This window comes from Vigna umbellata, chromosome 4 (assembly GCF_029865625.1).
Source record: "Vigna umbellata cultivar VRB3 chromosome 4, Vumbellata_1.0, whole genome shotgun sequence".
Lineage (NCBI taxonomy): Eukaryota > Viridiplantae > Streptophyta > Magnoliopsida > Fabales > Fabaceae > Vigna > Vigna umbellata.
In genome coordinates this window covers 60,375,290-60,400,244 of record NC_142168.1, presented here as the reverse complement: position 1 = coordinate 60,400,244, position 24,955 = coordinate 60,375,290, and the positions used below count along the sequence as shown (strand labels likewise).

Here is a 24,955-nt window from a genome sequence, read left to right as displayed (position 1 = left end):
TTTTCCATCTAATATAATATATAGATACCTTAATTATTGAAATCTCTATCACACAACATCTCATAATTTTTATTTTGGGGTACACACTTTATCTAGTACACATGATTTCCAATCAAATTTTTAACAACAATAATTGTTCTTTTTGTCTATTATGATTAGTGTCCCAGAAATTAATAATTTAAATTTATATGATAGAAAATGACTTTTCTTAATCATAAGGAGTTAATTTGCGGCACATTTAAATTTAGCAAGATTAAGAAAACCTTTTCAAGGATTAATATAAGTTTTTATATTATTAAAAAAACTAATTCAAACAAATTAACATCTGAAACAATTTTACATCCTTAGTTAATTAAAAAATATTTTTTAAGAATAAATTGTTAAGTTTGAAATTAACTGCTTCATAAAGATACACAATGCAAATTTTATTAAAATTCTTTAGATTAATAAGTATTAAAATAATTAAGTCTTATTATTAAAATTTTATAAGATATTGTGTATAAGAATATTTGTGGTTCAATGTTTTCTAATCAGACTTTAGAGGACATATTAGTGCCACCGTATAGTGAACCAATGCAATAATAAACGTTAATAGGCAAAGTAAAAGAAAAAAAAAACTAAAGGAAAGAAGAACAAATAGCTTAATTCCAGATCTCAGACGGAACTTCTTTCTCTGGTTTTCCAAATCTTATATCTGTTCAAAGTTTTCTCTATCTACCTATTCGTCATACACCACGCCAAATCAATATCGTTCAGGTAATTCTGTTTTTTCTTTTGTTTTTATGCTGAATTTGTTTGTTCCTGGTAAACATTTTTCATTGGGTTTGCGACTTACTAAGCTGGAGCTCAAGACTAAGTTAGACTGGTGGTGATAATCATCCTTTATATGTAATTGGAAAGACACATGTCATGAATTTCAGAAGTTTGTGGGGTTTGGTTGGATATTCTCAAGGTTTTAATTTTAGGGTTTTTTTATGTAAATTTTGGGGTTTTGGAAATTTAAGCTTGGGTGAGATGCCAGTGAAACGTTTTTGAGAATTGTTTTTTTGATCTTGATATATATGAAGTAGGAGGGAGGAAGAAAGATGATGGGGGAGAAGTTTTGTCTGAACGAAGAAGACAAGGGTGTGTTGGAGTCTGTATTGGGTGCAGAGGCTGTTGCGTTTTTCATTTCAGCACTTTCCAATAATGTCTTTTCCAGCGTTGTTGCTCCTTCTGTCGGTGCTGACTCGACCCTCCGTCAGAGGTTGTGCCAGCTTGTTGATGGTTCCAAGTGGAACTATGCAGTGTTCTGGCAAGTTGCTGGCTTGAAATCTGGTGGTTCTGCCTTGATTTGGGGTGACGGGCATTGCAGTGATCCCAAAGGGAAGAGGAGTTCAATGGGGAAGGACGATGAGCAGGAGGTGAGAAAGATGGTGCTGCAGAAGCTTGATGCCTGTTTTGGTGGGTCTGTGTCGAAAGAGGCTAATTATGCAAGACTGGATAGGTTGTCTGATTTGCTCATGTTTTACTTATCCTCAATGTGTTACATATTCGGTTTTGATTCGCCATGTGGTCCTGGGAGTTCATTCAAATCTGGTAAATGGATTTGGACATCTGATGCTGCCGCTTGTTTGAATCAATTAGAATCTAGATCATTTCTAGGGAAAGTGGCTGGTCTTCAAACTGTTGTTTTTGTTCCTCTGAAATCTGGGGTGGTGGAGCTTGGTTCGAATGAAGTGGTGTCCGAAGAACAGGGTTTTGTGGAGATGGTGAAGACAGCATTTGGGGAATCCAGTCCCGGGCAGACTAAGGTGTTTCCGAAGATTTTTGGGCACGAGTTAAGCCTGGGGGATACAAAATCTCAGTCTATAACCATTAGTTTCTCCCCAAAGGTGGAAGATGATCCTGGTTTTACTTCAGACTCTTTTGAAGTTCAAGCACTGGGGTTGAACCATGCGTATGGAAATTCATCCAATGGAACTTTGGGGGACAGTAGTGAAGGGAAGATGTTCCCTCAATTGAATCAAATGATGGGTGGGAATTTTAATGCCCAAGCAAGGGTTCCTTGTCTAGATCTTGGTAATGAAGACACGTCCTCAATTCATGCAGATGAGCGGAAGCCCAGAAAAAGAGGTAGAAAACCTGCCAATGGGAGAGAGGAACCACTGAATCATGTTGAAGCAGAGAGACAGAGACGTGAGAAGCTTAACCAGAGGTTTTATGCCTTAAGAGCTGTTGTCCCCAATATATCTAAAATGGACAAGGCATCTTTGCTTGGTGATGCCATTACCTTCATCACTGATCTCCAGATGAAGATCAAAGTGTTGGAAGCTGAGAAGAACATGATTAACAACAAGGACCAGAAGCTATCCTTGCCAGATATGGATTTTCAGGAAAGAGAGGATGACACAGTTGTGACAGTGAGATGCCCTTTGGATACTCACCCTGTTTCTGATGTAGTTAAAACTTTCAGGGAGCATCAAATTGTGGCTCAAGACACCAATGTTTCTACTACTGATGATAAAATCATTCATACATTCTCCATAAGAACTGAGGGAGGGGAGGCTGCTGCCATACAGTTGAAAGAAAAGCTTGAAGCGGCCCTATCCAAAAATTGACCATGAGATCATATTTATGTAGCATCTCAATGATGCTTTAAGTCTTCTTAGAATTACCCTCAGTTTGTCTGATAGGCTGACATGATTATTCTTAGTGTTATTTGTTACTTGTAATCTGTTTTAAAATGTATTCAGATCATCATCAATAACCTTAATTATGTACCTAAGTAAATTAGTGGTTGAATTTCAGGAGATGGATAATACAAGTTGAACTATATTTTCTATAACCATCAATCTAAGCGAAAAAAATGCCATAACATCGGATCATCATATTTTGTTTTTTGGCTTACTCAACTGGCAAATTCTGGACCATATGAAACATCTTTCTTTTGTTAGTATAATATTATTATTGATAATGTTATTCTTCAAAATACAATAATATATCTTGAAATAAATGACGCATACAATGTTATATTCTTTAATGCCCTTCGGGCTTAAATATTGCTGTGTTTACTGTGCATTCTTCTGCTATTTGCATTACCTATTCTTTGTTGGGCTGCGCCTGACCTCAATCTTCAATTATGCATATATTGCATTATTTTATTTTATGTAGTACGTTTAAGTGGGTATTTATTAAAATAGGTTTGAGTCTTGTAGGAACAAAAGAAAAACTTCTTCAAAGATGAAGAAATCGTTTTCCTAGATAAAAGTTCAAGAAAAAGTCATTACTTGTGTTCAAGAGTCAAAGACACAATTCAAAGTAGATAATAATATACACACGTATTTTTCTTACAAACTCATTTCAAAAGATATTTACAAAGAGTGGAGATGGTTATTTATGGTTTATGAGTCCAACATTCTTCTCCTAAATTATATCTAAATGTGCCTCTAATTACATACAATGAGAGATTTAGAATACACTCTCTTTGGCTTAAAATTTGAATAGAAAAAGAGAAAAGATTTGAAATTTAAAATTGAAAAAATGAAAAAAAAAAATCTCCCATGTATAATCGGACACGTCTTCCTTTTGTTTTGTTGACTCTTTTTTATGGAAAATATATAAGTTAAATTAGGACTTCAGTTAGTATTGATCTTCTATTCTTGGTGCCTTCTTATACATGTTTTTTTCTGGAGATATATTTAAACTTGATAAAGTCTAACTAATTTTTTACTATTTATACCATACTAAAAAAGTGACTCCTAATTACACTTCTAATAATTTTAAACAAAGAAAATAATAATTAACTTTTAAAAAAAATAACATCTTATCTTATATCATAGTTTTGTTTTAATAAATCCTGGAAGGTGGATAAATAACATGTGTAGTAGGTAAAGTTTGGTTTTTTTACGAGCGACAGTTTCACTCTTCGATTGTACTGGTGCATTTAAATGAGAATGTCTTTGTTTAAGGATATCCATTTATTGGATGAAAATTAGTAATGCTCAAAGAAGCTACAATGACAAATGTTAAGAGTAAATAAACAGTTTTAAAGTATATATTAAAATTGGATTAGCTTGTCAAGCTAGCTTATTGAATTTGTCGAGTTAGTTCGTCGAACTTTTTTTTTCTTTATATATCTTTATGTTCTTTCTATGTAATGTGTCTTTCTTTTTTGTAATTTTTTATATTCAAATTAATTAATAAGAGAAGTTTTCTCTCTTCTTTTTCTTCTTCTCTTTTTGTATTTTTTGGGTTCTGCATCTTCTTTGTGTCCTGAATAAAAGATATTATAGTATGGTATTAGATGACATTATGCGTTTATCTTTTCTTTCTTGATCTATTATCTTCTTTCTCTTTGTTTCTTGTTTTCTTTCTTTTCAACCATGACTGATGAAATGGTTTCCCATAGTTTTCTTTATCCACCCTAATGAGAATCCTACAACATTATTAGTCTCTCCTGTTTTAGATGCAAACAATTATCATAAATGTAGTAAATTTGTTTTGATAGCCGTTAGTGCCAAGAACAAAGTTGAGTTCTTTCTTGGTACTGTGCCTCGGCCAGCTGTTGCAACAAAGGACTTCTCGGCATGGAATAGATGTTGTAATAACATGGTCGTGTCATGACTTCGTATCTCTATCAATCTGTCAAAGCATAATTTGAATGGATAAAGCCTATACGGTATGAACAAATTTGAAGCACCGTTTCTCACAAGCTGATCATATACGCATATTAGATTTACAAATGAAAGTTGTAACCTTGAATCAAGGACATCTCACGGTCACTTATTATTTCACTAAGCTTTATGTCATTTAGACGAGATAAACAACTTCAAACCCAAGCCGATCTATGTTTGCAAGTAATGGGAAAAGGTCCAAAAAAATATAACAACTTAGCAAAGAGTAATATGGAAAATCAATCCTCCTTCTTATGAGAATTTGCGAAGAGCACCAAACAAGTAAAACAAAATCCAAAGCACAAAGAGATACCAATAATTTTTAAAGTGGAAAACCCCTCAATGCAAGGGTAAAAACCATGACTTGTCCAAACAAAAAAATTCATTATGATCAATAATAGGGTACAAAAGAGTCTCCAATAACAACACCAAATGGTGTTTTCAATAAGTCAATTTAACTAAGCACAAATGCTTATAAACGAGAACAAAGAAGATGAAAATTCTCCAAAACATGGTTGTTGATGCGAGACTGATTTCTCTCTAACTAGACCTCCGATTGACGATCCAAATAGTGAAGTGAATGACTTCACAACGACGAAAACACCAATGCAAGTTTAGGGTTATGTGGGAAAGACTTTCTTTCTTCCTTTTTCTCTTACTTATTTTTCCTCTCTTTAAATGACTCTAATGTGCCCTACTAATCTGACCCATGTCGACTAAACCTAATGAGACATACTGATCCACATTATTTGGGCCTATTCTCCACATGGGAAGGGAGCCTAATAACCCAAACATAAGCTACTTGTTCTGGTAGTTACTCCCTCCACCACCACACACCGCTCTCTGCACCTTTTCATTTATTTTTTTGCCCTTTAGTAATATTTAATTTTTAGTTTTAACTTTTACCGACATTTGTGAACAGATCTTGACATCCATGAACGGATCTCGACACCCGTTAAAGGACAAACAGATGTGCCTTATCCGCTGCACGATTATCTTCTTCCTCTGCACACAAAAAACGCAGGCAACCAGCTAGCACAACAAACATACTGCACACAATGTATATTCAAATACATTAAAATGAAAATCTATCATGCACATTACGTCAAGCCTAGTAACAAGGTCTTGAAAGATTTGGTCCGAAGCAAAAAGATTGAGTATACAACTGTAGTTTCACTTGCAGACGAAAATTACGGTTTCATTTCATTTTCACTTATTTAATTTGCAATCCACCCATTCACAACCTCGCTCGCTACTTTCTGTGTTCTTCAATTCCGTGAGTACCTGCATAATTTGGATGAATTTGATATTGTTTTTGCTTCTACATTTGGCTGGTGATGCATGATCAATTTGTCCGTATCATCTAAGACTCTTTTCTCTGAAGAATGCTCAAATTCTTAAATTTGAGACATTTGTTCTTTCAACGTTTCTGAATAATAATCGTTTTCGTGTTAGTTGTTCACCGCCACACCACCAACGCACCATGAACACACCACGAAGGAGGACAAAATGGAGAAGAAAGAAGGAATAAAGTGGAAACATATATGGAGAATGGTAGGGAAAAAATGGATACAAAAAAGAGAGAAACTGAGAGTTGGGGGTAAGGGTGGGGGCTGCTGCTGTGAATGAGAATGAGTGATAAAGAATTAGGGTTTTCACTTAAAAGTAAAAAAGTAAATGATTAAAGTAAAAAAGGGTAATTTGTAATTAAAATTTTTTTTAGAGGTATAGGAAGCAGTTGGGGATAGTGGAGAAAGTAACTCTCCCTTGTTCTTAGACTATTTTATATGTAATAATCCAAAGAAAAAGAGAGGATGTAGCTCTAGAGTTTCTTTGCGACTTAAATGATCATTACAATAATGTAAAGTCTCACATTTTTCTTATTGATCCTATGCCACCTATTACTAACATTTTCTCTTAAGTTAGCATAACAAGAATGCCAATTATTTGCTAATGATGAGCACCTGCTTGATGAAACCAATATTTACAGTTTCTCTTGAGATTAGGATGCTCGAGTGTTCTCCTAACATCACACATTTCGATCTACCATAACTTCTACCAACCTTTTAATTAATGAGGATTCTTCATCATATTGAAGGCTTATTGGTCGCCTCATTTACCTTACCAACACCATCCGGACATACCTATTGTAGTTAATCATCTTAGTCAATTTATCTCTATCCCAAATCAATCTCATCAACATTGCCACATGTATTCTTCATTACCTTAAACTGTCTCCAAGCATTGGCCTTTTATTTTATGCATTCAGAGTGAGCTTCGTACCCCATTAATAGAAAATCATCACATGTTTTTCTATTTACCTTGGGAATTCTCTTTCCCCTGAAAATCAAAGAAACAAGAAACCATATCCTGAACAACATGTGAATTGCAATGATTAAACTACATTCTTCAAGATCTTCATGCCTCCTTCACTCAACCTACTTTGGTATATTGCGACAACCACTCAGCCATTCAAATTGCATCCAACCAGGTATTTCACAAACGCAAGCATATTGAAAAATTCAACCTACATTCTTCCTATCTCTTCCCATCTTTGTCCAAAATTCATTTTTCCAAGCTGGGAATAAAAAACATTTATTCCCCAACTTGAAAGGGCTGAAACCGAGCTAGCTTGCCAAGCTAAATTTGTCAAGTTAGATTACTGAACTAGGACGCCCAACTTCTCCTCTTCGGTTTTGTTTTATATACCCTTCTCTTTCTTCTTCGCAATGTATTTTTTTTTTTGTAATTTTTCATATTCAAATTAGTCAATAAGAGAAGTTTTTCCTTTTTTTTTCATCTTCCGAGTGCTTTCTGCATTTTTTTTTTGCCATGAATCAAAATATTCTAATATATGTTTATTTTAAAATTAAAATAATTACTTATAATAAAAAATTACCTCCAAAAAAATTAAAAGATTGAAATTATATTTAATTATAAAAATTATTTATATTTATTTTTATTATTATAATTTATTAATTTTTACCTTATAAACACATGTAATTCCATATTAGACCACACATGCCATATTCAGCGGAAAAAAAACATTTTCCATACAACAGAATTTTAAGAGAGTTTATTTTTATTCGATTACTTATATATAACATATTAAATTGAGTTGCAATGCACTTGTTAATAAAATAATATGTTAAAATTAAATTGTATCTTTCAAATAATATAATATTTTTAAAAACGATTACATTTTAATGAATTTTTTTTATTTAAAGTTAATAATATTTAAAATTGTTTAATAATGATTAAATTATTTGATAATTAAAAAAAATTAAATTATTTATTTAATGTAATATTCTAAATTTGTATTTACTGAAATGTATTAAAATATTTGTTGTTAAGTAATTTGAATAAAAATTTAAAACAAAAATTGATAATATCATTTATTAAAATGATAAAAATTTTAAATTTAAATTAGAATCACTAATATTAATATCTTCAAAATAATAAATAACTCTATAAATTTATTGATAATAAAAGACACATTGATTATTTGATAGTTTATATTAAATATATAAAGATAATTTAAAAAACATAGTTTTAATATTTAAAATTTCGAAAAAGTATATCAAAATGGTAGAAAATTGAAGACTTTTTTTTTATAATGATGCGTTAAAATGAAAGTTGAAATTCATAAATATTCTTATTTGAATAAATATTACGAATAATATGTTATCTGAATAAATTTTCACCAAATTAGTAAACAGCTTTATTTAAATAAATATTATGAATATGTCATCTGAAATTTCACAAAAGTTTCACACAAATTAGATTTTATAAATGATAAATCACTTGAAAGAAGTTACATTTGATGAAGGTTATTTGCAGAGGTTATAAAGTCCTCCAAAAATAAAAGATTTTCTAAAATCTAATAATAGTAAGAATTTTAATGTTTTATTAAAGAATATTATAAGACCTATATAAATTATAATTTATGTTTCATCTTTTTTTAGTTTTGGTTTTTAGTGTTCTTTCTCAAAATTTTAATGTTTCTTTTTCTTTTCAGGTTCTTGTTCTTCTTTAGAATCAGAACACAGACACTTGTCTGTTCTACTTTCCATATCAAACGCGTCAATTTCCTCCTTTACCTTTCACCGCCGACAAAGATTTTGACAAAACTCGAATTCGAATTGCAGCGCCCTTGTCTCATTCCGCTTCATTTCCGCTCTTTTCCATTCTTATACAATAAAGCTTCTTTCAGTTCGCAAACATTCATAGACAAATCATGTCTTCTAAACATTCATATACAAATAATGTTTTAAAATACTAACAATTCTTTCTTTTAATGTAAATTCTTTTTATCTGTAAACTTCAAAGAGGATTTTTTTTTAAGTATCTCAGTGGTAAAACTTATTATTATTATTCTGCGACAAGCTACACATGGAATACTTTTAATATAATAAAATTATAAAACACTAGTTTTTGTAAATGAATCAACTATTTCGATGACAAGTTGATTGGGATTCTTATAAAAAATTTAAAATGAGATTAACTTATCACAGGAATGTTGCCAAGTCAGAAACAACAATGATTTTTCATATAACTATGTTGGTTGGCTAAGGAAAATGTTTCTTCGACAACTTAGACAACGACACGTATAGTTCTGTCATTTGTTGTTTTAAATGATTTATTAAAAAAGTTTTATTTTGTTTTCGAGGGTGTTTTTGGAAAGAAAAATGCTGAAACGTGTTGGCGCCTTTCATAAAGTGAAATTCATCCCTACGAAACTCTTTCACCAGTTTTTTGTTCTCCATTCGAAACTCTCGCTCCACCAACGAAGTGCTATTTGTCCACTGCTGTGAAAATTGTTCTTGGGTCCACCGTTCTATATGGACGAAGTCGTATGTGTCGGTTTGCCATTGAAGTGCTGGGAGGAAGTCTCGCTTGGGTCCACTGTTGGCGTCATTTGTCGAAAGGTTTCGTTTTTTGCCGTCGCCGTTGGTCCTTCGTCAGTTGGGTGCGATGGTCACTTTGTCAGCAGCGATTTTCGTCTTTTATCCAAAGGTATTGTTTATTCGCACACTGTATTGTGCTTCGTTCCTGTGGTTTTTTGGTTTGTCAATGGTTTCTTCCTTTCTTTGTACTCTGTATCGGGCAATGGATGTGGTTACCCATTTTCCCCTTCCAACTTGCAAACTCTTTCTATGAATATTTCACTTTCCATGTCTTTAAAGTTGCTTTTAGGTTCAAGATCTTCACATGCATATGCTAGCTCATAGACTTTCTCTTCAAATAATGTGTCATTAACGACAAAAATATTCAACGGTTTTGGGGTTTGTTGATGGATAGACTTGAAGATTCCAAGTCTCCTTTATTAGTTGAACAAGCCAAAATCCCAGTCCAACCAAACACGTAATTTTATATTACCATTGTGTTGAAATATTTGGTGTTTCCATTAAGAAACTTAATGTATTTTTTTTTTAACTTTACAGATACGATTGTGGTGTAATAATGATGAAAGCTATTGAAATATGGGATGGAGAGGAGAAATATGATGGCAAAAGCATGCCTGATTATACAAATGTAGGTAAAATTATGAATTTGTAAATATTACATCATCGTTGTCTTCATATTGTTTCTAAATTCCAAAATGTTCATTTTAGGAGGACTTGTCTGCGTTTAGGAAGAAGTATACATGTGACTGGATCCTAGACGAGGACAACGTCTGAAGATTTCAAACGCTGCAACATTTTGGATTAATATAGCATTAGAAATGTGTTCTTGGTTTAGATTCTTATTTTATAGCAAATGAATAGACATTGTACATAATTATACTATTAAATTCTTTTACAGAATTGTACACAATTATAGCAAATGAATACAGCTAAACTATTCTTGATTAATTATTCTTCATATTCATTTTCTTTGTATGTGTTTTTGGTTGAGTGAGTTTATTCATTAACTTGTTGGGTCAAAATTGATGTGTCCCTGTACTGATGAGGAGTTGGACTGAAACAATAGGTTTACTAAATTGGTTGTTGTTGATTGCCTGAAAGTTCTGTTTTTGGAAGACAATTGTTCCCAGTTATGTGTGTCTATAATCGATTACGAGTAGCCTGTAATCGCTTACCAGTGGAAAATCACGAATTTGTACCGAAAGTATAGCGCCACTCCCTTGCTGTGGAAGAAGAGCTCCCCATTGAGGGGTTGGACCTAATTTGGTGAAATTTATTGAAAGATCTTCACTTGGTTAGTTGATTTTTATGACCAAGGATGTGTGGATGTACTTAGTAGTGGTTGAAAGGACTTGGGGTGTCCACAAAATTGGTTGCTTATGATTGCATCGAAGTGGTGTTTTGAGGAAGAGGAAGATAGGCAGTTATGTGCGTGTGTAATATCGATTACGAGTAGCCTGTAATCGCTTACCAGTGGAAAATCACGAATTGTTACCAAAAGTATAACGCCACTCCCCTGCTATGGATGAAGAGCTCCCCATTGAGGGGTTGGACCTAATTTGGTGAAATATATCGAAAGATCTTCTTAGAATCGCTGCAACGGAATTATTAGCGTGGAACAAACCAAGAGGGGGGGGGGGTTGAATTGGTTATATACTTTTATTGTGCCTTTTATTATTTTTCTCTTAATTTTTCTTACTGGGCGAATGATTAAATATAAATGACAGAGTAAGAGAAAGAGAAAAATTACACAGGTGATTTTATCCTGGTTCAGATCACTAGGATCCTACGTCCAGTCGCTTATCTCAAACAAGATAAACCTTTTTCACTAACACAAAACACTTACAAATATTAGTCACAAAGAAAAACAATTTGTAAGAGTTTAGAAATATCACCTCTCTTGAAACCACGAGAGATGAACTTACACTTCCTTTGAATCTTCACAAAGGATGACCACCTCCTTCGAATGCTTCACGAAGGATGATTCTCTTCCAGGCACTTCCTCGGACACACCAAGGATGAAAAGGCTATTCCTCTGTCACCGCAGTAGCACTTCAGGACTTTGCAGACAAGAGTTTCCTTAGCTTCAACAATCTCACAGAGTTCTCAAAGAGTTCAGAGATCTTTTGCACAAGGGAAGAGTTCTTTTTGAGATAAAGAGTGAGCCATTTTATAGACTCAGCCTAATACCCTTCCATTCTTCGAAAACGGGCCATCTAACGCATTTAATCGATTAACATAAATATTAATCGATTAATAATGAGTACAACGACTAGTTTTTCAAATCTGAAACCCCCAACGGCTAGTGTTAATTGATTATTCTCAGGAATAATCGATTAACTAAATAAATCAAATATAAATTACAAGAATCAACCCTAATACATATTTGAGCACTATTACATCAACTTTGATTATTATAAAAGCTTTATAAAATACAGAGATCTTCAATTTGTCTTTATGGATCTTGACTTGTGCAAATCTGTTCATCATCAAAACTTCATCTTTGATTTTTGCTAACAATCTTCACTTGGTTGGTTGATTTTTATGACCAAGGACGTGTGGATGTACTTAGTAGTGGTTGAAAGGAGTTAGGGTGTCCACAAAATTGGTTGCTTATGATTGCATCCAAGTGGTGTTGTGAGGAAGAGAAAGATAGGCAGTTATGTGCTTGTGTAATCGATTACGAGTAGCCTGTAATCGCTTACCAGTGGAAAATCACGAATTTGTACCGAAAGTATAGCGCCACTCCCCTGCTGTGGAAGAAAAGCTCCCTATTGGTGAGCAGGACTTCATATTGTGCATTCTTAAAATGGTAAAAACATAAACATACCAAATTTAATACAATACTCTAAGATTTCTTTCATATTGATCTCTCCATGGTGTTTACATTAATATCATAAAACCATATCAATACAAAATAAAATAGTCATCATATTACAGTGATCTTGAATAAAAGTACGATTAATAATAAAAATTAGTACAATAATCTGTAAACGATTCAAATTGACCTGCTTAAGAAAGCAAACATCAATTAATATGATTAAATAATTATTTCATTGTAGTAGAGTCTTGTTCGTTGTTGTTGTCTGGTACTTTTGATGTAGATGGTTGATGATGTGGATTAATTAATTTTCGCATAATTTAAGTCACATTTGGTTCGTCCTGTAGTAGGGGTCGAATGACCGGTTTTCATGTTTGGTTCACCAGTTCTTTTGTGGGAGGACATATGTCACCGGTAAAGACTATGTGGGGAGTGCTTCAGCCATGACTGGGTAGCACTCCTCAACTTTCGGTAGAAAAGGGGATTTTTTCACTAGTAAGGAGTTACAAGGCCCCTATAATCGATTACACGTGCATCAGACATGTGTCAATGGTGTAGGACCTCCCTTCTCAACCTAGAAACACCTTTACTTGGTCTTCCATCCACATAGGACTGACCTAACTTGAAATTTCTTGTTGTGTACACATTCAACCATGGCCTACAGGGTTAATCAATCCTCAAAACATTGAAAACACAGTCTTGCAAACCCCTGGGGAGTGCTTCAGCCATGACTGGGTAGCACTCCTCAACTTTCGGTACAAAAGGGGATTTTTCACTAGTAAGCGATTACAAGGCCCCTGTAATCGATTACACTTGCATCAGACCTGTGTCAATGGTGTAGGACTTCCCCACTCAACCTAGAAACACCTTTACTTGGTCTTCCATCCACATAGGACTGACCTAACTTGAAATTTCTTGTTGTGGACACATTCAACCATGACCTACAAGGTTAATTAATCCTCAAAACATTGAAAACACGGTCTTGCAGACCCTTAAGGAGTGCTTCATCCATGACTGAGTAGCACTCCTCAACTTTCGATACAAAAGGGGATTTTTCACTGGTAAGCGATTACAAGGCCCCTGTAATCGATTACACGTGCATCAGACCTGTGTCAATGGTGTAAGACCTCCCCTCTCAACCTAGAAACACCTTTACTTGGTCTTCCATCCACATAGGACTGACCTAACTTGAAATTTCTTGTTGTGGACACATTCAACCATGGCCAACAAGGTTAATCAATCCTCAAAACATTGAAGACACAGTCTTGGAGACCCATGGGGAGTGCTGCAGCCATGTCTGGGTAGCACTCATCAGTTTTTGGTACAAAATGGAATTTTCTCAATGGTAAGCGATTAAAAGGACCTTGGAATCAATTACAACAACATCTGTTTATTAAAAGACCACTGCACGAACTCAACTCTCAACCTAAAAACACCTTTACTTGGTCTTTCATCCACATGGGGGTGACAAAACTACACATTTGTTAGAACAATCACAAAGGATGAATATTAAATAATAATACCAAACAACAAATGGAATGAAAATAACAATCACAATTAGAATAAGCACTTTCTTTATTAACAATCAAATTAAATGTTCCAAATACAACTATCCCTTCTTGGGCATGTACTAAATACTGCACTATTCAGAAATTACATAAGTCAATCAAGTTTTGGACTATATCCAGTGTAGGGAGTTCTACAATGTTTGCTTTTGTAACGCTTTCGGCGTACTCCTTCCTTCATAACGGTTTCATGGCTGTAAATTCCTCCCTCATATGCAAAGTCATTGTAAATTCCTCCCTCACAAGGCGTAGTGTAACCACCGTCATCTTTACTCTTCTCTTCAAGCAGCTCAGCCTGCAATGCAAATAACTCTTCTTGAAGTTCTTCAATTAAAGCATCTTGTTCCTCTAAAGCCGCATTAATAGCTTTTTTGTGTTTCTTATTAGTTGTTGACTTTTTTTGTTTCTTCAAACCCTCTCCAGTTGGATTAATTGATGCTTTCACAGATGCCTCACTCATTTCTTTCCTTGATGCACCATAATCATGAAGCATCTACAATTTAATCACAATGAACATTGTATAGAACCATTCATTCAACCAAAATTAATAAAATAGTGAAGTACATACCACACTCGTCTCCATTGCACGTTTGATGAACTTGTCACCTACATTTATATTCATCCAATGCAAAATTCTTGGGTATTTATGTACACAAACATTAGAAGGAAGGAAACGATCACAAAACCAAATCTGAAATACATCAAAGACGTCATAATTAGTCATCTAATTTCACTACCAACAAACAATCCATGTAAATAATTTACCTGCAACACGTATACACAACCATCCACAAAGACAGTGGTTGCACCTTGTCCTTTATTCCACGCTATACAAGCTTTGCATAAACTACTAAATAGATAATGGTACACTATACGACCCCAACAAAAAGTTCCCAAATCACTTATTCTATATCAACAATTTCAAACAAAATTGGGAATATTGTTCTGGTGAGATTAGGTAACAATACCTCAGTAATTCCTACCAAAATGTACAACCTACAAACATCTATTGAAGGCAACTCTTTGTGTTGTTTCAAAATAAAATCGTATGTCAAATCCAAGTCATATTTTCCATTACCAAAGTACTTCTGACAATGACTTTTTCTAAGTTTTTTTTCATTCAATTTAATCTGGTCACCAACTAAACCCAACCCTAAGCTTAAGGTAACATCTACTTCCTTGAATTCAACAAATTTTTCTCCAAAACTAAAACCACTTCTCTCATCAACCCATCTAATCAATAAATTGCTCAAAATATTCCTACCAATCTTAAGGTTATCATGTAGTTCTAAAAACCATCCAAATTGCGTCTTCGAAATAATGGACTTGTGCTCCTTACTCAAAATTTCATTCAAACCAGCAACAAACTTGGTTTTCAATGAATGACGAACAAACAACTGCACAAAAAAAAAAATATTTGTTAACATTAACCAACACAACTCAAAACCCAAAACCAACAACCACCAAAATGACCACCAAAAGCCAAAAACAATAACCCAATCCCAAAATACAAATACTGAAAAAAGGAAAAAATACATTACCTTGTTCGAAGTAGCAATGTCACCGGACGAACCCATTGCATAAAAAAAACTCACAACTTCGACACAATCGACACCGAACAGACCAACCACAGAGATTGTTGAACGTAAGTTGCCCAAATCGCGAACTCTAGAAACAAAAGTAGCCTTCAAATGGGGCCACCGATGACGGAATTTATTGAACGTCGACGAAGATTGTTGAACGGGTCGAGAGAGAGATTTTTGAACGGGTCGAGAGAGATTCTTGAATGGGTCGAGAGAGATTCTTCAACGGGTCCAGAGAAAACTTCACCAAATAGAGAGTGAGAAGTTCAAATGAAGAATGAAAACCCTAAATTGGAAAGAGGAGACAATGCTGAATAAAGAAAGATAATTTCGGAATATTCAAAAAAAAAGACCGACCCCTTTTCAAAAATAGATTTTAAAAAAAATATTTAAAATGATCCAATAAAACGTTCAAACGTTGTCAAATTTTTGTTAAAGTTGGGTTGTTAGAATATCGCAATCCGTTGGCTAATTGTCTTATCGTCCCTTTTACTACTCAATGATCGGACGGTCTATAATATTCAATAGTGAAAAATAATGACGTTGTGTCCAAATGTGTCAACTGAATGGTAAGCATAGTAAGTTAGCACCAATTATATTTCCATTCTCAAAATCCAAATTAATACAAGGAACAAGTAGTAATTATCTTACTTATAATCATTCTCAAACATATAATAAAACACAATATATCTTACATATCTAATAACATATACAACCCTACACATAATATTTTTACATTCCCATTTTTCAACGGCTAGGAAAACTACCACGGAAGAAGAATCACCTTAGAGGATTCAAGTGTTTTATTTGTCCCTGCAACACACCATTTTAACCAAAATATTAAATAATAATTTTAACTCTTTTAATTACGATTCTGAATTCTGACGGGGAAGCCACCCACCATGAAAGAAGTGAAGTAGCCACCGTACTTGGGTTCCGCCACGTCGGAAACCACCTTAAAGCGTCTCAAAATCCCGGCCACAATTCGTTTCATTTGCAAGAACGACATTTCCTTACCCAAACAGATCCTTGGACCAGCCTGAAACACGGGATAAGTAAAAGCATCCACGGCCACGAACTTCCACCTGCCTTCCACCTCCTCCCAAGTCAGCCACCTCTCCGGCCGAAACTCCGCCCAATCCGGCCCCCAAATCTTCTCCGACCTCCCCATGGCGTAAATATGATACGTCACCCTCCACCCACTCTTCACCAAACTCCCATCGGGTAAAAGATCATCGCGCATGGCCTCTTTCGAGTTCGCCGGAACGGGTGGGTAAAGCCTCATGGTCTCACACAACGCCGCATGCGTGTAGACCATGTCTTTCATTTCCTCACACACGTGTGTGTACACCGTGTCTTGCTGCGTCACCTCCTTTAGAACCTTCTCCTCCACGTGCGGGTGGTTCGAGAGTAGCCAGAAGAACCAGGTGAGCACCCCTGAGGTTGTGTCCCTCCCCGCGATGATAAAGCTGAGGATTATGTCTATAACGAACTCTTCGTCCGAATGGCCTGAGCATAAAAACCGTGACAAAAGATCCACGGAATCTAGGGTTTCCTTTTCCCGAAGCTCCTTTTTCTTCTCTCTTATTATTCTCCTTGCCAAATCCTTCACTTCCGACACCGCTTCCTTCAGCCGCTTCTCCGAGCCTAGGTTAAGGACTTTTTTGGTTTTCCATATCAGAGGGAACGCCGCGTGTAGTCTCTTACTGCAGATTATTGTGGCGTCGGTTATGGCGGTGGTGAAGGGGGTTTCCCGGAGGAAGCACTCCGGGTCGAAGCCGCAAGCGATTTTGCAGATGTTGTCCAAGGTGAAGCGTTGGAGAGTATTTTGGAAGTCTGAGATGATGGTTTTGTTCCGGGATGCGTCATCGAGAAGGGGCAGAAGGCGGTCGGAGAGCTGCACGTCGACGACGGTTTCGATGAACTTGCGGAGGCTCTGAGTGCTGAATTCATGGCTGGATATTTGGCGTTGAAGTTTCCAATCGGGGCCATCTGCGTTGAAAATTCCCTGGCCGAGAAAATCGTCAAGGGCGCATTTGAAGGTTGGGCCCTTCGGGTAGAGTGGGAAGTTGGTCTTGAGAATGTGTTGTACTACACTAGGATTAGCTGTGAAGAGATGGCGGGAGCCGAAGCCGCGGTGGAGGACGAAGGTGGAGGAGGGGGAGGCATGGAGTATGTCGGACGTCCAGTGTATGCGTCGATGCTTGTTTGCTATGATGGACGGCACTGAACCGATGATAGGATAGACTTTGGGAATTCCGGTGGTGGTGGCAGCGGGGGGCGTGGAAGAAGGAGGAGAGGATGGTGATTTGCCTTTAAATACTATTGTGGCTAAGAACCAAAGGGGAGTTGCAAACAGAAGAAGTAAAAAAAACAAAATTTCAGATTCCATGTTTAGCGAGTTAGTGTACTCAATCACGTGATCCTTTCTCTGCTAAATGTTCACACATTCGCAGCATCTTTATACTCACCAAGTGCTTCCTGTTTCGAATATGGAACTAATTTTCAAATTTTAAAAATTTTACAAAGATGGATAAGATATGTTTATTATTTCAGGTTGAAAAATAAGAATTTGTCTTTACAAATATGGGTTTCGTTATTTTTATTAAAGTTATAATTCACATTATGACCTTTTTTCTAATAAAATTGTGTCTTTTAAGCAGTTTTTTATTTATTTTATGGAATCCGTGCTTCTTGTATGATGTTTTTGTATTATCTTGTTGATCTTGGCCACCCTTTTGAATTTGTTGTCTCTGTTTAGCTTTTCTCTTGTTCCAAGTTTGTTCCAGGGTTAAACAACTTTAAAGAATAGAAAGAAAACATGCATATAGTTCTTGGCTCGATCTCGACTTTGCATTGCAGAAACCTACTTCTCTTACTGACTCAAGTATCTCTTATGAAAAATTATGAGAAGTGGAATTATTCAAATAGCATGATTTTTAAGCGTAGTAGTCTTGTTTTGGTATGTTCTGAGGTCAATTTAGCTTTAGTACTGATAAACACGTGGTGGTTAGATTATAGTGCAACTACTAATATCGGTGTTTCAATGAAGGGATGCATAAGCTACCGAAATCCAACTAATTATGAAAGATGGATCTATGTGAGAGATGACAAATCAGTAGAGGTGGAAGCTATAGGAAATTTTAGGTTATTATTGTGCACCAATTTCTTCATGGATTTGAAAGACACTTTTGTTGTGCCATCATTTAGACGAAATTTGGTCTCAATTTCCTATTTGAACAAATTAGGATATTTGTGTTCATTTGGAAACCGTAAATTCAAATTATCTTTAAATTCAAATATTGTCAGAACCGATTCACTTTTGGTTAATGATAACTTGTATATGTTGGATACAATAACTTTCTATAGTAAATGATTCAATACATAATCGTTTTGGTACTAAGTGTAAAATTGATAATATTGATTGTGGCACATTTTAGTACAAACATTTAGGTCACATCTCTAAAAATAGAGTTGAACGACTTGTGTAGATGAGATTTTGAATTTCATTAACTTCACAAACTTTGATGTTTGTGTTGAATGCGTTAAAGGTAAATAGACCAAGACATTGAGACTAGGTGTATATAGACCTACAAACATCTTATAATTAATAGATACAAATATTTGTGGCTCATTCCCTACACCTTCATGGGGTGGTCAATAATATTTTATATCATTCATAGACGATTATTCTAGATATGCATACCTATATCTTATTCATGAAAAAGTCTCAATCATTGGACACGTTCAAATCTTTTAAGGCTTAGTTGAGAATTAACTCGATAAATTCATTAAGAATGTTAGATCTGACCTGAAGTAACGAGAAACACTAGAAGGGGGAGGGTTGAATAACGTTTTTTTAAATCCTTTCTGGAGCTAATATTTGACAATTGTTGATAGAGATTGGGTGATCCTCATAAGAAGCTAAGTTCTTAATGTATAAACGTTGTTCTAATAGCCACATTTATAATTCTAGTGTTTATTTAATCTCTGTAGCGTTTAGGAGAAGTGACTCTTAGAGGAGTGTCTGTTGATAAGTGTGCATGCTAATGATGTACTTTTCGCACATATGATTATTTGAAAGTCAAATGTTTGTAAAGCTAGGACATGACACACATACTTTTTATGCCGGTTCATTCAACTGAGCTACGTCCAATTCTCCTCTAAAATAACTTGAAGGTTCTACTAGAACCGAGTATATCACATACTCTTGGTTGTGTATTATTATTTATCACTCTTGGTATCCCTAGACATTCCTAGTATCTTTTCAATACACTGTCTCGTTGAGTTTAACCCACTCCTAATTGTCGTTGTCAACCCAGTAACCTTCATTATCGTGACTCTGACTGAGTTTTACCCACTTCTAGTTGTGCAATATTCTTCACACTAGTATAAAAAGTGGTTACTGACGCGTCATATAAGCTTCGGTTAAGAAAAAACCGAAGCATAAAGAAGTATATACCTCGGTTTAGAGAAACCCGAGGTGGAAGAAGCATAATGCATCAGTTAGCTGCAGAACCGATGCCTATCCTTCTGCATGACGTCCTGCAAATCAGACTTTTGGCTGACAACTTTTTAGAAAAGGTCCTATTGCATCGGTTGGTAGCAAACCCGATGCCTATAGGCTTGCCACGTCCTGCAACCCCACTGCAAACCACTCAGGACTGTGGTATTGCGTCAGTTAGTTGGTGGAACCGAAGCATATGTTTGGAGCTAAGACATCGGTTAGTTGAATAACCGAAGCATATCCTCACTCCCACTTTTTCGCATAGCCACTTAACCTATTATGAATCTTCTTTCTTCCACTTCCGTTATGCATTTCCTCCCTCTACTGCATTTTCTCTCTAGCCATCACCACCTATTGAACCTCCATTTTCTTCCTCGGCTGAACCTCCGTTTTCCTCCTTCCTCGCAGCCTCTCTTCTTCATCTTGTACAACTGAAGTTTCTCCGTTCTCCCTCGCGGCCTTTGTCCCTACAGTTGTCGTCGTCGTCGCCCCGGTTGCCGTCGTTGCCCAACTGCCACCGTCGTCGTTGGTGCTTCTTCCCTATTTTCAGCTTAAGGACGAAGGCCGCTCTTGCCTTTCTCGCTTCTTCATAATTATTGATTTCGGTGTTTGATGCACTTTCGGATCTGGTTTTTTAGCTGGATATTTTCGAACATGTTGGTGCGCCACTGGTGGAGCATTGCTTGGCTGGTTTCAATAGTTCAGTTTTTGCTTATGAACTGTTTGATTAAAGGTCTGAATGATATTCAATTTTTTTGTTTGTTCTTGAATCTACATTTCTGTGTTAGGTCTCCAAGTTTGCTTGTTATGTGGCTTAAGTCATTGCAAAAGGGCATTCTTGCTGGTTTTAACTTCCTCTTTAGCTTTTTCTACCCTTTTCAAAATGGTCATGTTTCACAAATTTGTTTCATCAACTTCAAGCATTGCATTTGCAACTCTCTTCCTAGATTGTTCCTCTGCATCATGGGCTTTGCATGTCAGAACGGTATACTCTTTAAATGAAAGAGTAATCTGATTTCCAGGTAAACTCTCATTTTCATTATTAGATAATGCGTTAATTTCTACAAGGGCAAAAGCTTCAGCAGCTTCTTTCATTTTCCTGGTAGAAACCAATCTGATTTTAGTCATTCTTATCATGGTTTTTGTCTGTTCAATCTCGGACATTGTTCTCAGAACTTCTGCTTTTGCAGATTCTCCCATTATTTTGAAATTCTCGGCCTCAGAACTCAATCGCTGGAGCTCTCTAGTAATAACCGAAGGATCATCTGAAGCATCTTTAATTTCAGCCCCTTTTGCTATTAGCAACCTTAATCTGGTATGGTTTAGCTCTTCCTTAAGAGAAGATATTTTTGAAGTATTTTGAGCTAACCTCTCACGCGTTTTCTCAAGTGAGATTCTTTCCTTCTCTAACTTCTTATTTAGAGATTCGACAGAAGTTCGGACATCAGCGAGATCAATAGTAGTTCTGGTTAAATTCAACTTGGCCTGCTTCAATTCCTGTAATATTAAACCCGACACAGATGGAAGATGGGAAGCAAAACCTTGTCTGAAAGGTTGAAGAACATTCAATTGACTCATCTGGTTTTCCTTTTCTTCATTCTCTTCAACAACTGAGTTTCTATCACATTCGCCAAGCTGAAGATTCAAGTTCACTTCAGACTGTTCCTTCTGTATCTTTGATTTCAATTCTTCAACAAGCTTTTTGGTACTTTCCAATTCTTTCAACACATCAAGAGTTTCCCTTTCTTTCAAGATCAGTTCTTTCTCCAATATTCATTTTTTTTTTAAAAAAACAAAGGGGCTTTGGCAGCGGTTCAACCTAGAACCGGTGCCATAGGTCCACCCTCCCCCTTTTTTTTCTTCCTTACTACTTCGGTTGTTGAAGAACCGAGGCAGTATCCTTTGAGATATTACCTCGGTTGGAATCGAGGCCAAAAGTCTCCCATCTTTTTACCTCGTCCGTATATGTCTCGGTTCCACAACCGAAACGTATTGTCAAAAACAATCGATGTCGTTTCCCTTCACTGCACTAGTGTCACCACTCCTGGTTTCCCTAGACACTTCCGGTATCTTCCCGATACACTATCTAGTTCAGTTTAACCCACTTCTGGACAACCAGGAGTGAGTGAAACTCAGTTATAGTCACAATAACGGGGTTACTAGGTTGACTAGGAACACCAGTAGCGGGTAAAACTTAGCTATATAGAGTATGGGGAAGATATTGAGATTGTCTAGGGATACTAGGAGTGGTGAAGAATACTACACAACTAAGAATTGGTGATACTCAATACCAGTCACAATAGTGGGGGTTACTGGGCTTAACTAGTGTAACCAGGAGTGGTGCGAATACTCATATGTACTTCATTGAAATCTAGTGAAACTCTCTAAGATATCTTATAGGAGAACTAGACATAACTCATTTAAGTGAACTAGTATAAAATGTGTGCGCTTAGTATGTTAGTTCTAAAAGTATTCTATCTATAAATATAGTATATATTTGCAAAGCAAATAGTCAACAAACACGCTTATCATCAGAACGCACCTTTCCTTAACAGCTAAATAATTGAACTATAAATGCTTTTGTCAAAACAACGTTTTACAAGTCAAGGGTTTAGCGACTCACGATAATCATCTAATCATTATCAAAGTTTTTTAAGTATCAACATCAAAAATAAATTTCAAAAATACTATTCAAACCCTTTCTAGGGTTTATTATTTCTTGAGGCTCTACGGTGAATGTCACTTGTTGGTTAATGAGGAATGAAAACAAAATTAAATAAAGATTGATCAAAGTGCATAATCAATATTCAAATACAATACAATCTCTTTCATTCACCTTGATCCATCTTTCTTTAATCTTATTTTCATTCTTCACAACCTACATTAGCAAAAGAAAAACGTGTTATTATTTCTCGTTTGTGCACTACAACTACAGTATAAAAAATTACTGTTTAAAACTTAATCAACTTTTACATCAAATGCACGTGATACAATGTAAAATATCTCACAATAATTAAAGAAAAAGGTCATGGCGCTGTTTTAGGTCGATTCTTGAGGAATAGTAGTAAGTAGCACATTTTCTAAATGTGGATATTATAACTTCTCCCGGCCACACTGTTTTGTTGTTTGACACTGTGGAAGACAATTGGAAGGCATTAAATATGCTACTGTTAGTGTGGTGGGTCTCAATCTCATAGGGTGGGAAACCGATTCTAGCTTGATTATGATTCTGATTAAACGTTCTTGGTGCTACATTTTCTCCAAGTCCATCCAAACCCAAAACTCCAATCTTGTCCTTGAAGGTGGATCTCCCTCATCGCTTTTCATGACACTACACTATGTGTGTCCCCAAATGCTCCATTTTACTAAGAAAAAGTGATGAGTTAAAATTTAATAACAAATAAATTGGTATTTGTAAACACTATAATTTATTTAAAATTTACTCATTCTAATAATGTTTATATAAAATTACATCATTTTAGTAAATTTTCCGATTTTGAGTATCAAATAATAATCCATATTGAGGGAGATAATAAATCACAATGTTTTTAAGGTATAAACATGGTTTGAATTGTTTCCAACAATGATTCTAAAATGGGTTCAAACTTCTTGGTGAAATGAATCCATTATAAGTTTGGACTTTCAAATTAGATCAATTTTACAATGGATAAAACAAAGTGAACTCAATCCACTTTTGACTTCACTTTTAGGAACCTACGAAGTCAGCTAAATATTTTACCTAATATATATTAATAAATTACGTTTTAACTTTTTAATTTATTATGAATTATATATTATATAAAACATTTAAGTTTGAGATTATATACAAAATGTTAAAAGTTGAAATTGAGAATTGAGTGGTTACTAGAGTAATTCTTCAATTAATTATTTTCATATATTATGTGAAATCTTTTAATTATGAATCATAATGTCGTGACATTCAATCTAAATTATAATTAATTATTCACCAAATATATATATATATATATATATATATATATATATATATATATATATATTAGTGCAAAATGAGTTTATAACATCTTTTATTCAACATCAATAAAAAAAACCAATGTCAATAGTAATCGATGATATTTTTGTAAATAATAAGGAGTTTGACGTGGAACACCATTGGGGGTCGTGGTTTTTAAACATTTAACAAAGTCAGTTGGAAGACAATATTCTTAAAGAGTTTGACGTTGAAACCTAAGAGAGTCGATATCATATCTCATTAGACGACGAATTATACGAGGTCATCATCTAATGGTCTTTAAAACATTAAAAATCACAGCTAGAAAGGATGTTCTTGTACCCTTTAGATGTCAAATCGTATGGTGGTCGACGTCTAATGTTGTTTAAATCATTAAAAAAATTCATTTTTCTATACTCATTAGACGTCAGCTCTCCTACATATCTGACGTGTAATGAGATATGTCGTCGACCTCCTATAGAATCTGACGTCATATGTTGTTTAAAAAATTGAAATAAATAGTGCTAGAGGATTTTCCTTTCACTATTTCTTTGCGCTCTCTCTTCTCATACCTCCAAATAGTTGCGGCAACTTGTTTGACCACCACCAAAGGTAAGTTTTCTTTCATTTTAAAAAAATGCTTGTTGTTGGGTTGTCTTAGTTATGATTTTATTTCGTTTTCATTTATTATTTTTCGTGCAGGAACTATGTTTTGAACACCTTTACGCAACGGTGAAAATTCTCCTTTCTTCCTCATTAGTGACGAGTCGTCCACAGTAGCGTCGACGACTCCTCCACCATCCTCCAACTTCATTCAAGGTTTGTTATGTACACTAAATATTGAATGAATATTTCGTATGGATGTGGCTTGATTTGCATGTGATTTTTTTCATTATGTTTCCAATTATTTATTTATATTGGCCAAATATTTTTAGGAATTTTAGGAA

General features: G+C 35.1%; 1 protein-coding gene and 2 pseudogenes across 2 annotated transcripts; 1 reads left to right on the top strand and 2 right to left on the bottom strand.

The window, feature by feature from the left end:
• Nucleotides 1–589: 589 nt before the first annotated feature.
• On the top strand, nt 590–2,827 carry LOC148200769 (transcription factor MTB3-like). 2 transcript variants are annotated; one of them, XM_088114623.1, is made up of 2 exons: nt 590–756; nt 1,071–2,827. In XM_088114623.1, exon 2 carries the CDS (start codon nt 1,086–1,088, stop codon nt 2,598–2,600), a length of 1,515 nt encoding a protein of 504 aa, XP_087970749.1. In that variant the 5' UTR covers nt 590–756; nt 1,071–1,085; the 3' UTR covers nt 2,601–2,827. The 2 variants fall into 2 exon arrangements, with proteins under 2 accessions (XP_087970749.1, XP_087970748.1); XM_088114622.1 differs by having other exon boundaries at nt 1,068–2,827.
• A 13,260-nt stretch (nt 2,828–16,087) lies between these two features.
• On the bottom strand, nt 16,088–17,923 carry LOC148200768 (cytochrome P450 94A2 pseudogene; annotated as a pseudogene).
• A 2,934-nt stretch (nt 17,924–20,857) lies between these two features.
• Nucleotides 20,858–21,984, bottom strand: LOC124834282 (WEB family protein At2g38370-like; annotated as a pseudogene).
• Between the last annotated feature and the right edge of the window lie 2,971 nt (nt 21,985–24,955).

Excerpts from the sequence above, each read along its gene's own strand:
- LOC148200769 (XM_088114623.1), top strand. The coding sequence starts at position 1,086 with ATGATGGGGGAGAAGTTTTGTCTGAACGAAGAAGACAAGGGTGTGTTG.